Here is a 13,065-nt window from a genome sequence, read left to right as displayed (position 1 = left end):
TGGTTCAGCATGGCAACCACCTAGCAACACCCTAGCAACGACCTGGAATATCATAGCAACATTTTAATGTTTTATAACATTTTAACCTTTCATGTTTTAACCTTTAAACATTTTTCAACATTTTTAACATATTAATCTTTAAATATTCTAAATGTGTAGCCTTTTAACCTTTTAGTATTGAACTCTTTTAGCTCTTTCCAGCTAACAACAAAGTTCATCCATGAACATTAACCTTCTAGTTTTAATAATTACCATCCTTATTAATAGAATGGATAGTTCAGGTCTTAGTGAGAATGCACACTGTTCAATTGATCAAAGTTGTCATTTTTACTGATAACAAATAAGGAATTAATGAGATAAGAGGAGTGTGTTTTCTTAATTACGAAGATTACTTGAAGATTGGTTACCAACAGGCAGTGCTGTCTATAAAAGGAAGATTGTGATGGTAATGGGGGAATTAGGGGACACCTTCTGATGGGGGTTTCTGTCACCCGCTCTCCCCTATTTAACCATCCTACAGAAAAAATCTGAGCTAACAACTGAACTAACAGCTGGCAAAAAATATTTTTTTCATAGTGTTTAACTGGAATTTATCTGTATTTAACCAGAATGTATCAGAATGTGTAAGTATTTAGCCAAAATGGCAGTAGTTAACCATAATGCATCAGTATTTAACCAGAATGCAGTTGTATTTATCCAGAATCCTGCAATATTTGCCCAGAATGTGGTAGCACTTAACCAGAATGTGGTAGCACTTAACCAGAATGTGGTAGCACTTAACCAGAATGAGGCAGTAGTTAACCAGAATGAGGCAGTAGTTAACTAGAAATGTTGTAGTATTTAATATATTACCATTGCTTCCAAGTAAGTATTATTTAAAACTCTCCCTGTTGGGATTTGTCGCACCAAAATATCAGCCTTTTGGACAGGGTGTCATTTCTTTTTCTTATTTCTATTTTCAGTGTGGAACATTATAAAATGTTTAATGAGGTTTCTGTTTTAGTGCTATGATGCAATCTACAGCATCGCTCTTTGTCCAATATTAGTGGTTAAAGGTGCATGAATATTAATGGTAATGATTATTAGTGTTGATTTCAGAGTGTGAGAAGTGGGGATGGTACAAGGGGCTGAAGAGTCACTGTTTTTTTTATATAGTGCCTGTCCCCAAATATTTCTTGACAACTGGATCACAGACTTCATCTGTTTGTTTTTAACTAGCTCTTTTGCTGCCACAGCTGATCTCAAATCTCACCTCACAGGATGATGGCTGGTGTAAAATCTGGATGGATGACTGAGTTCTTTTGAGATGAAGTGTGATGTCAGAGAAGATTTTAGAACAAGTTTTTCAACCTTGGTTTAATATCCTACTCTTGTAAATTAAAGCAAAGTGGCCTGTGGTGAAGGTGTTTGTTTATTCAGCAGAGATGTGTTCACAGCTTGGACTTTTCACACTCATCTGACTTGTGGGTTATTTTCAGAACAGAACAAAATGTACAGAATATGCAGTCACATAGCAGGTGTAAATCTTTAGCAAGTCAAGTAATTATCACTATGTACGTTAAGAGTCATATTTGGAGTTTGCGAAGTTCAAAAGATATTAACACATACTCTGGGAAAGTTGTCAGGCTTGTCTTGTACAGATAATTAACTTGAATTTCTGGGTGCCCAATTCAGATTACTCAGTTCAATTCAGTTTTATTTATACAGCTCTTTTAACAAAAGACATTGTCACAAAGCAGGTTTATAGATGTAGCTCTAGATTCCTAATGAACAAGCTAGAGATGACAGTGGTAAGGAAAAATATCACATAGTGGGATTATAAAAATTCACTTACTTTTCCACAGTTTAGTAATTTAAAGTAAAATGCCTATTGTTCTATTCCAAAATGTTATTATCCTACTCAACCACAATGACTGAAATCTCCAGAGAAAATAGTTAGATTTCAGGGTGTGCAGTTTGTAGTTGGAAGAATACAGCAGTTTGGAGACTGTGGTCCTTCAATAGTATTTCTTTCACCGGGAGTGGTGGTGCATCATCTCCCTTCTATTCAAGTTTAAACCTTAATATAAAACTTGTTTTTCCTGCTGTTGAGCGTCTGTTTCCACAACAATGTTGCAATCAACTAACATGAAACTTTGGTTGTTGACACATGTACAGGTTCAAAGGAAAAGGATTTATATGTAAATATACACAGACAAGTATCAATAATTTGTCACACTCCATTGTACTTTTCATCTCAAGCATTACTTGGTGACTGTTGGTTTTAGATGTTCTCCAACTTGCTGTATTGTTCCCACATTCTGTGAAGGACAAAATGTTTTGCTTTTATTTTTTAATCTTTTTCTGGATTGATATGAATAAGATGGATATCAGTGCTTACATGTTACAAGTACAAAAAGGCACATGTCTTGAAGAAAAGAGCCTGATGATTTTTCTGATGATTTTTTTCAGACACAGATTTAAAGGAAAGAGCATAATAAGTACTCAATAGTTGTGGAAGCATATCACACTGCAGTATCACCCAGAAGAAGATGGGTTCCCTTTTAAGTATGGTTCCTCTCAAGGTTTCTTCCTCGTGTCATCATATTAAAGACAATCGCGTGAGTGCAATTAGTGTCAGAATTCTGGAGCTAAAACAGAGCAATATATATAACTATCTGCTTCAATGAATAGGCACTGCTACCTTCTAAATCTATAATACATCTATGTATGTATTTTACAATTAATTCAAATCAATTTTACTTATATAGCACTTCGAACAATGGACATTTTCACAAAGCAGCTTTACAGGAATCTGGATATAGTGTACATCACAGTTGATGGAGTATAGGCCAATATCAAACCTCCTCTTTATCTCCAAGGTCCTAGAAAAGGTTGTAGCACAGCAGCTATGCTCATACTTACATAGGAATAACATTCATGAAATGTATCAGTCAGGATTTAGGCCTCATTGTAGCACAGAGACAGCACTGGTAAAAGTTGTAAATGACTTACTACTGGCCTCTGATCAGGGTTGTGTCTCCTTGCTTGTGCTGCTTGACCTTAGTGCAGCTTTTGATACCATTGATCATGCGATTCTCCTCGATAGACTGGAAAATGTAGTAGGCATTAAGGGAACAGCCCTTTCCTGGCTCAGGTCTTATTTGACTGATCGTTATCAGTTTGTAAACGTAAATGGTGACTTCTCTTCTCATGCTAAGGTAAAGTTTGGTGTCCCACAAGGCTCTGTTTTAGGCCCACTGCTCTTTTCTTTATATATGCTACCTCTGGGCAAAACTATTCGAAAAACATTGTATTAACTTCCACTGTTGATTTCACTGATGACACACAGTGGTACACTTGCATTTGTCCCCTCCAGTGATGTGCAGTTCAGACTGGTCAGTCCAAATACTGGCATGTTTTTTGGAGACAGAGGAAACCAGTGTACCTGGAGCATTCAGGGCGAACAAATCTGCTCTCATTTCTATGCAACTCTGATGGATAATTGAGATTAAAATAATGTCTTATTATTTATTAATTATTAATTAAAATGACATTACTGCAACATGATGCCTTATAGAATAACAAATCAAAATAGAATAATACCCATTTAGAGACATAATTTCATAAGCTTTATTCTAAATGTCCTTAATAAATAAACTAAATTAAAATATTTGTGAACATTTGAGTTTGGAAAAAAATATATACTTTATCCTGTTAATAATTCACTTTAATAGATGGTATGCAGCTTAATAATAATTCAGAACAGTAAATTTTTGGGTATGAAGGTTAAATAAAATAGAATAAAATAAATAAATAGAAGACTAAACTATGAAGTAAAATAGATTCCAACGGTTACAAGTTATATTTTGTTATTTTACACTCAAACTGTTTTTAAAAGAGTCCATTTTGTGTTGTGCGTTGGACATTGTAGGACCGTCTTCTGTTGTAGCGCCTCCTTAAACCAGCACAGCAGCCACACAGGAGACACTGAGAGAAATAGAGAGAAAGTTAAAAAAAGAGACAAGGGAGAATACAGGAGAGATTCTGATTAGCTATTCATGTTCCTGTAATTGTAAAATAAAAATAACATCTTTAATCAAAAATAAATAATTTTAGTCAGTGCCTGCAACTGATACAGATACAGATAAATATAAAAAAATATATAAACATTATTTATATTTCTTGCCAAATAACACTCTAAATTTAGAGTTTAGAAGAGATTTAATTGACACTTACGCAGAGCAGAATCCAGCACGGTATGAGAATAATGACTATACTGCAGGGGATAATGATGGCCAGGATCCATGCAGCATTTCCCCCAGAGGTGGTGTTGTTTATTTGGACTGTGGGCCTCAGGACTACATGGACAGGGGGGGTTGTTTGAGCAGCAGGAGTGGTGAAGTTCGACAGACCGCTAATGTTGAGTATTGCAGAAAGAAATCCACTTGGTGTCCACTTGGTTTCACCTTCCACAAAGACGTATTCTGAATCAGCCACAACGACTGTACCATTAAACCTGGAGGAAAAGAAAAATACAAACTGAGTTTCCGATTCTGGTTTTAAAAAAAGAGTCTGTATTCAGTTCTGAATGTAAGATATTGTGTAAGTGTTATCTTGCAAATGGGGTCAGGTTTCTTAGGACACTTTTTCTCATTGACCTTGTCTGTTAAAGAGGTGCTGCTCTCCTGTCTAGAAATCTGGTGAACAATGTTAGGGTATCTAGTCCTTGACTTGCCAGGACCCAAGCAAACATAATAAAGCAACTAATATCCTAGCTGCCTTGAGACATCACATATGTTCCAACATAGAGACACAGTGTCTGTCTCACATAATGACAAAATATAATGGGAAACATCTAAATGTAAGACTCACAGATCATAGTTCAGATGTATCTTGTCACTAACAGCATCAATTTTTGCTGGAACCGTGAACACGATCTTCAGGCAAGAACTAAAAATCATGTCACATGACTGATCCTATGACACACAACCCTCCACCCCTTATCACAAAGTCCAGACTGTTGATTAGACACACTTGTTCACAAACACACACAATGCTTTAAATAACCCAGACATTCACCTGATGATTTTGCAGTCTCGCTCCTGCCATTTGAGGGTGATGTTACTAAGCCTTGTTTATACTGTGCCTTATGTTCCCGGGTTTGAGTTTGTTTGCCTAGTTATAGAGTTTGAGTTAGCTTAGCCCAGTCCAGTCCAGATGGCCTGATTTATTGTGTTCTACATTTCTGAGTATCGATCTGCCCTTTAGTTTTTATTTACCTGTGATTTACACAATAAATCTACACTTCCATCCAACATGCTTGTAAGAAAACCTCTAAATTCTTCCACAATATTAAGGTATTTGATATATTAAGTCCACTGCCTCTTTTACTAAACTATTCTGGTGAAAGTTGGTTGCACACTCATGACCATTTGCTTATTTAAGACTAGACATATTCCACCACTTCGACTATTCAATGTCATGAGGCAGTGGTAGCTCAGTGGTTAAGACGTTAGACTACGGCTTGGAAGATAGTGAGTTGAAATCCCAGCACCACCAAGCTGCCACTGCTGTGCCAGTGAGCAAGGCCCTTAACCCTCAACTGCTCACTTGTATAAATGAAATAAAATGTAAGTTGCCCTGGATAAGGGCATCTGCTAAAAACACATAAATGAAATGAAACTTTCCAGTTCAATGTAATGGCTCCAGCACAGAGATATTTCTTTAATGTTAACTCTTGTATTTCCTTCTTTAAAGGCAATGTTCAAATTTTCTATTTTTGACATATTTTGTGAAGCAGCACTGGACTTAAGATGCAGAAAGAAGGCACTTACGTGTAGTTTGCTCGTGGGAAGACAAATGGAGCAGCACCTTTCGCATTCAGAATAGTGTTGAGCTAAATAAAAAAATTTTATAATTGAACATTGTCAAAGTATTTTTTTATTTTACTGTGTAAAGTAATTTTGGGACAGAGAACAGTGGTTTACACATACCAGGATGTTGATGGTGTTTTGGATTAAATTAAATGTTTGATTCATCAGCTGGATGTCCTTGGAGATGTTCACATCACTGATTTGGAACACAAAGCTGATAATGTATGAGTTGTTGTCAGTTTCTGAAAGGTAGATAATGAACAAAATTATATCCAGTACATTTCATTTAATGTATTTTAATTTCATTTTAATTGTAGATTATTGAAAAGGAGACTCACTCTGATAGGTGACGTTCCGTATGCTCACAGGTTCGTTCAGTTTTTGAGTTGTAAGATCTCGCACTGTTCTGATCTTTGCGTCCAGCAGAGCATTAGCAGCTTTGAGAACCTCAGCCTCAGTAGGGACTCTGGACAAGTTCTTAAAAACTAGACGAATGTGTATCAGGACGTTCCCCAATCTGAAGAGGGAGAAAAGATAAGATATAATTAATGAAACACCTAAAGACTGAGAGGAGTAGTTAGCCACTTATTAGGTAAATAAAGGCCATTGAAGATTGAGAGATAAACACAAAATAAAAATTCTGTAATTAATTATAAATGAATAAGCAGACATTAAACGCAGATGGTGAGAACACAGAGTAAAATGCAATTTGTAAAATTAATATCAGGACACTTACATAGGTGTGCTCTGTGCTTTAAGCTCATTTATGAAGGCTGCTGGTGTTTTGGTGTCTCCATCTTGGAAGTGGTACTCCATGTCACCTTTAACCTGGTTTTTTGAACTCCTGTTAATAGTAAAAGAAAAGTCCAAACATCACAATACAAATTACTGTATAATGAGAATTACAGAACATATTTTTCCAAAGGAGAAATGAATACAGCTGTCAACTTACATGAAAGAAAAATCATGAGGTTGGAATGATTCTGCACCAGGTTTATTTAGAAGTGTGTTTAGCTGGAGACAGAAAGATAAATAATTGTTTTAATGTGAGATACAAGAACATTCCATGGTACAGTTTGTGTAATGATTTTTTCTCTTACAGTTAAAAACTGTTTCAAAGGTTTTTAGTTGAAGGAAATAGATATCATGTTATATTTTAAATCCGATTTTCAGAAATAATTTTAGGTGTAAATGTTATTTGGATTTAAATTTTAATACAACATATGTATAAAGATGTGTTGTGCTACAGTAAATTTTGTACAGGGGAATGTGTTTGTAACAGCCACTACCCGTACTTCTCCTACCAACCACCAACTCCATTTATGTAGCATGTTTCATGTATGCCATTGTGAAGCCTCACAACTATCTCTGTTGTGCTTTTCTGACCCTTTTCAATTCCCCCATGCTTCCCATGCTTGATTACCCTTTAATGATCCTGCTGTTTTTTCTGCATCTTCTTTCTTGTGTTTTGACCTTTGCCTGATTACCCACTGTGAGTCTGCCCTGCCTCAGATAACCCTGGATTTACTGTGTTGACTTTTAGACTGTTTGATTATTGCATCTGTTTCTATTAAACTCTGCAGTGGGATCCAACGCCATCTCTGGACAGTTGTTAGAATGTCATTATGCACACGATCATGTACACTCACAGCTTTGTTGATGATGCTCTCCACTTCATTGTAGGTGTCATTCCTGAGCTCAGGGTTCTCTGGCATGCTGATGTTACTGATGTTGAATGTGAAAATGACTGCATAGGAGGTGTCTGAAATTTCTGTGGAACAAATAAATTGTGCTTTAGAATGGCTGATAAAGACTTCATGGTGATGAGACCAGAATTTATAAAGTATGTAATTGTGTTATTAGTAAAGAAAACATACTCTTATAGGTGAAGTTCAGCACTTTTACAGAGTCAGTGAGGTTTGTGAGTCGAGCATTCAGAAGAGACTGAATTGCACTGAGGACCAAACTCTCAGTGGGAACAGGAGAGGAGGAACTGAAGACCATCCTGGTCTGAACCACAGCTGAACCAGATCTGAAAAGACAAAGCATTATGGTGATTATTTTTCACAAACAAGGTTAAATTTGAATTCTCTATTTCATGCACATGTTGGAAATTAACATACATTACTGAGGGAGTTGCTGGTGAAGTCAAAATAACAGGTTTTGTAGTTGCTGGAGAAACTGTTGTAGACGACACTGCAAGAAAAACAATTTTTTAACAAGTACAGTCCGTGAAACCTGCACCAACTGTCAAGGACTATGTAGACAGGGGGTTCTGTTTGAGCAGAAGGAGTGTTGAAGGTTGACAGACCTCTAATGTTGAGTATTTCAGAAAGAAATCCACTTGGTGTCCACTTGGTGTCACCTTCCACAAAGACGTATTCAAAATTAGCCACAATTTCGTTACCATTAAGCCTGGAGGAAAAGAAAAAAAAACCTGAGTGTCCCATTTTGCTTTTCAGTTCTGGAAAAAAACAAAACAACTGAAGTCATGTGGACCATGGCTTTGACAGACAAAGTTCTTTGACTGTGAATTATTTAAATTTTACACCTTTGAGCTGTCTGTCACTGGTAAAACACCTCTGGTCAGTGATGCATTCTTCCAGAAAAATCTTAACATTCTCTTTCTTGGCAAAGAGTACTATTACTCACTGTCATGATACCCTCCAGTTTAGTGTAATGGCTTCAGCACAGACAGATTTCCTAAATCACATGTCTTCTATTTCCTTCTTTGAAGACAGTGTTCAAAGTGACTATTTTTACCTACCTTGTAAAAATTCCAGCATTGGGCTTGAGTTGCAGAAAGAAGTCACTTACGTGTAGTTTGCTCGTGGGAAGACAAATGGAGTAGCACCTTTTGCATTCAAAATATCATTCAGCTAAATAAAAGGGTAAAAATGTTAGAATTGAACATTGTCAAAGTATTTTTTTATTTTACTGTGTAAAGTAATTTTGGGACAGAGAACAATGGCTTACACGTACCAGGCTGTTGATGGTGTTTTGGATTAAATCATATGTTTCGTTCCTCAGCTGAATGTCTTTGGAGATGGTCACATCACTGATTTGGAATCCAAAGCTAATAATGTATGAGTTGTTTTCAATTTCTAGAAGAAAGATAAACAAAATTATATCCAAAAGACCTTCAGAGAAAATACATTAAATTACAATTTATGGGTAGATTAATATAAAGCAGACTCACTCTGATAGGTGACATTCTGTATGCTCACAGGGTCGTTCAGTTTTTTTGTTGTAAGATCTCGTGCTCTTCTGATCTTTGGGTCCAGCAGAGCATTCGCAGCTTTGAGGACCTCAGCCTCACTAGGTACTCTGGTGAAGTTCTTAAATAGTAGATGAATGTTTATCAGGACATTCCCCAATCTGAAGCAGGAGAAAAGATAAGATATAATTAAGAAAATGCATGAAGAATAAGAGGGATATAAAGAAGAGTAGTTAGCCACTCATTAAGTGTATAATTGCTGATGCAGAGTGAAAGATTAAGAACAAAATAAAAAAATCTGTCATTAATTATAATTGAATAAGGAGACATTCAACCCACTTTGTGAGAACACACTGATGAAAAAATGCAAACTTGTGAAATTAATATCAGGACACTTACACAGGTCTAAGCTCATTTATGAAGGCTGCTGGTGTTTTGGTGTCTCCATCTTGGAAGTGGTACCCCATGTAACCATTAACCTGGTTTCCTGAACTCCTGTTTACCATAGAAAAAATACAAACATCACAATACAACTTACTTTACAATAAGAATTAAAGTATTTTCCAAAAGAAGAAATGAATACTGCTGTGAACTTACGTGAAGGAAGGGATCTGGGGTTCAAATTTTTCTGCACCAGGTTCATTTAGAAGTGTGTTTATCTGTAGGTGAAATGATTATTTATCAGATCATGTGAAATGTATTGTGAGATATAAGATCATTCCATTGTACAGTTTGTGTAAGCACTTATATGTTATGACTAAAAATGATTTCACCATGGTACACCACGTGCTTAAATATATGTTGGACTAGAATAAAATAAAGTTTGAACACAGGAAATTAACAGCCACTATCTGAGCTTCTCCCACTGACCACAGGAGGTCACCCTCACCTGAATTCTGTACTGGTTTGCACACCTGATGCTAATTTGCCCTCATTTATATCCTTATCTATGTAACACATTTGATGTTTGCCACTGCGAAGTCTCTCCACTGTTGCTGTGGTGCATTACTGACCATTTATGATATCTCTTTGCAGTCCCATGTTTCAACCCTGTTCTAGATTTCTGTTTTTTGATCCTGTGCTGTGGAAGGTTTTTTTTAAAAAATTTTTTTTAATGAGAGACAGATTAGTTTAACAGCGCTGTACATTAAATCTCTAAACATTTTACAGCTTGACTTGGAAACCTAACAGACAGGGATGTTTGGCTCTCACGTGCCATCTAATTAATGTTGCTATTAATCCTTTAAGCTAATTCAGGAAAGCTGTGCATAAGATAAAAATGCTGCTTGCACTTCCGCTGCTTCTGCACCTGTACGCAAAGTAATATGTCCATTATAAACCAGACCCCTCTGCATTACGTCAGACTTCATAACATCACCCCGGTGTGTGTCATTTTCCTATAACAACACAACACTTCCCACTAGACTGGGAAGTCAATGCAAAGAATATTCCTTTGGTTTATAGTCACTTACCTCATGCACACATATGTTAATAACATAAATGTTACAGTAGACCTATATAATAAATTTTGAATAAAAAAAAATACAGGCTGGTGAAGGATTGGGGTAACTGAAAATTCACAATGTCCAGCTGGTGCCATTTGCCCAAAAAGAACCCCTGCGTTAGAGTGCTGATATGCACAGGGTCATGTACACTCACAGCGCTGTTGATGATACTCTGCACTTGGTTGTAGGTGTCATTCCTGAGGTTTGGGTTCTTTGCCATGCTGATGTTCCTGACGTTCCATGTGAAGATGACTGCATAGGAGGTGTTTGAAATTTCTGTGGAACAAATCAAATGTCTATTAGAATTGCTTATAAAATTACAGATTATATACTGATGGGACACTGATGTGAGAAGTTGTAGTGGTATGATGTCATTAGTAAAGAAAACATACTCTGATAGGTGAAGTTCAGCACTTTTACAGAGTCAGTGAGGTTTGTGAGTCGAGCATTCAGAAGAGTCTGGGTTGCACTTAGGACCAAACTCTCAGTGGGAACAGGAGAGGAGGAACTGAAGACCATCCTGGCCTGAACCACAGCTGAACCAGATCTGAAAAGACAAAGCATTATGGTGACGGTTTTTCACAAACAAGATGAAAATTTAAATCTCCATTAAATACATGTGTTTGAAATGATCAGATATTAATTATACATAAATAAGCAGACATTATATACAGAGGGTGAGAACACACTGATTAAATGCAAACTTGTGAAATTAATATCAGGACACTTACACAGGTCTAAGCTCATTTATGAAGGCTGCTGGTGTTTTGGTGTCTCCATCTTGGAAGTGGTACCCCATGTAACCATTAACCTGGTTTCCTGAACTCCTGTTTACCATAGAAAAAATACAAACATCACAATACAACTTACTTTACAATAAGAATTAAAGTATTTTCCAAAAGAAGAAATGAATACTGCTGTGAACTTACGTGAAGGAAGGGATCTGGGGTTCAAATTTTTCTGCACCAGGTTCATTTAGAAGTGTGTTTATCTGTAGGTGAAATGATTATTTATCAGATCATGTGAAATGTATTGTGAGATATAAGATCATTCCATTGTACAGTTTGTGTAAGCACTTATATGTTATGACTAAAAATGATTTCACCATGGTACACCACGTGCTTAAATATATGTTGGACTAGAATAAAATAAAGTTTGAACACAGGAAATTAACAGCCACTATCTGAGCTTCTCCCACTGACCACAGGAGGTCACCCTCACCTGAATTCTGTACTGGTTTGCACACCTGATGCTAATTTGCCCTCATTTATATCCTTATCTATGTAACACATTTGATGTTTGCCACTGCGAAGTCTCTCCACTATTGCTGTGGTGCATTACTGACCATTTATGATATCTCTTTGCAGTCCCATGTTTCAACTCTGTTCTAGATTTCTGTTTTTTGATCCTGTGCTGTGGAAGGTTTTTTTTTAAATTTTTTTTTTAATGAGAGACAGATTAGTTTAACAGCGCTGTACATTAAATCTCTAAACATTTTACAGCTCGACTTGGAAACCTAACAGACAGGGATGTTTGGCTCTCACTTGCCATCTAATTAATGTTGCTATTAATCCTTTAAGCTAATTCAGGAAAGCTGTGCATAAGATAAAAATGCTGCTTGCACTTCCGCTGCTTCTGCACCTGTACGCAAAGTAATATGTCCATTATAAACCAGACCCCTCTGCATTACGTCAGACTTCATAACATCACCCCGGTGTGTGTCATTTTCCTATAACAGCACAACACTTCCCACTAGACTGGGAAGTCAGTGTAAGAAATATTCCTTTGGTTTATAGTCACTTACCTCATGCACACATATGTTAATAACATAAATGTTACAGTAGACCTATATAATAAATTTTGAATAAAAAAAAATACAGGCTGGTGAAGGATTGGGGTAACTGAAAATTCACAATGTCCAGCTGGTGCCATTTGCCCAAAAAGAACCCCTGCGTTAGAGTGCTGATATGCACAGGGTCATGTACACTCACAGCATTGTTGATGATGCTCCGCACTTGGTTGTAGGTGTCATTCCTGAGGTTTGGGTTCTTTGCCATTCTGATGTTCCTGACGTTCCATGTGAAGATGACTGCATAGGAGGTGTTTGAAATTTCTGTGGAACAAATCAAATGTCTATTAGAATTGCTTATAAAATTACAGATTATATACTGATGGGACACTGATGTGAGAAGTTGTAGTGGTATGATGTCATTAGTAAAGAAAACATACTCTGATAGGTGAAGTTCAGCACTTTTACAGAGTCAGTGAGGTTTGTGAGTCGAGCATTCAGAAGCGTCTGGATTGCACTTAGGACCAAACTCTCAGTGGGAACAGGAGAGGAGGAACTGAAGACCATCCTGGTCTGAACCACAGCTGAACCAGATCTGAAAAAACAAAGCATTATGGTGATTGTTTTTCCCCATCAAGACAAAAATTTAAATCTCCATTAAGTACATGTGTTTGAAATGATCAGATATTAATTATACAT

At 36.6% G+C, this 13,065-nt stretch overlaps 1 protein-coding gene across 1 annotated transcript; it reads right to left on the bottom strand.

Moving 5' to 3' along the window:
• Positions 1–3,071: 3,071 nt before the first annotated feature.
• Positions 3,072–12,951, bottom strand: LOC113525486 (uncharacterized). The gene is made up of 20 exons (XM_053232711.1): positions 12,569–12,951; positions 11,507–11,568; positions 11,309–11,404; positions 10,732–11,124; positions 9,670–9,731; positions 9,472–9,567; positions 9,055–9,233; positions 8,838–8,959; positions 8,673–8,734; positions 8,167–8,270; positions 7,979–8,051; positions 7,733–7,887; positions 7,505–7,626; positions 6,808–6,869; positions 6,592–6,699; positions 6,194–6,372; positions 5,976–6,097; positions 5,817–5,878; positions 4,219–4,498; positions 3,072–3,969 (listed from the first exon to the last, which is right to left on the bottom strand). The coding sequence occupies exons 4-20, from the start codon at positions 10,795–10,797 to the stop codon at positions 3,874–3,876; spliced, it is 1,950 nt and encodes a 649-aa protein (XP_053088686.1). The 5' UTR covers positions 10,798–11,124; positions 11,309–11,404; positions 11,507–11,568; positions 12,569–12,951; the 3' UTR covers positions 3,072–3,873.
• Positions 12,952–13,065: the final 114 nt, after the last annotated feature.

The sequence above is a fragment of the Pangasianodon hypophthalmus genome, chromosome 3 (assembly GCF_027358585.1).
Source record: "Pangasianodon hypophthalmus isolate fPanHyp1 chromosome 3, fPanHyp1.pri, whole genome shotgun sequence".
NCBI classification, from domain to species: Eukaryota; Metazoa; Chordata; class Actinopteri; order Siluriformes; family Pangasiidae; genus Pangasianodon; species Pangasianodon hypophthalmus.
This window is presented reverse-complemented; position numbering and strand designations above follow the sequence as displayed.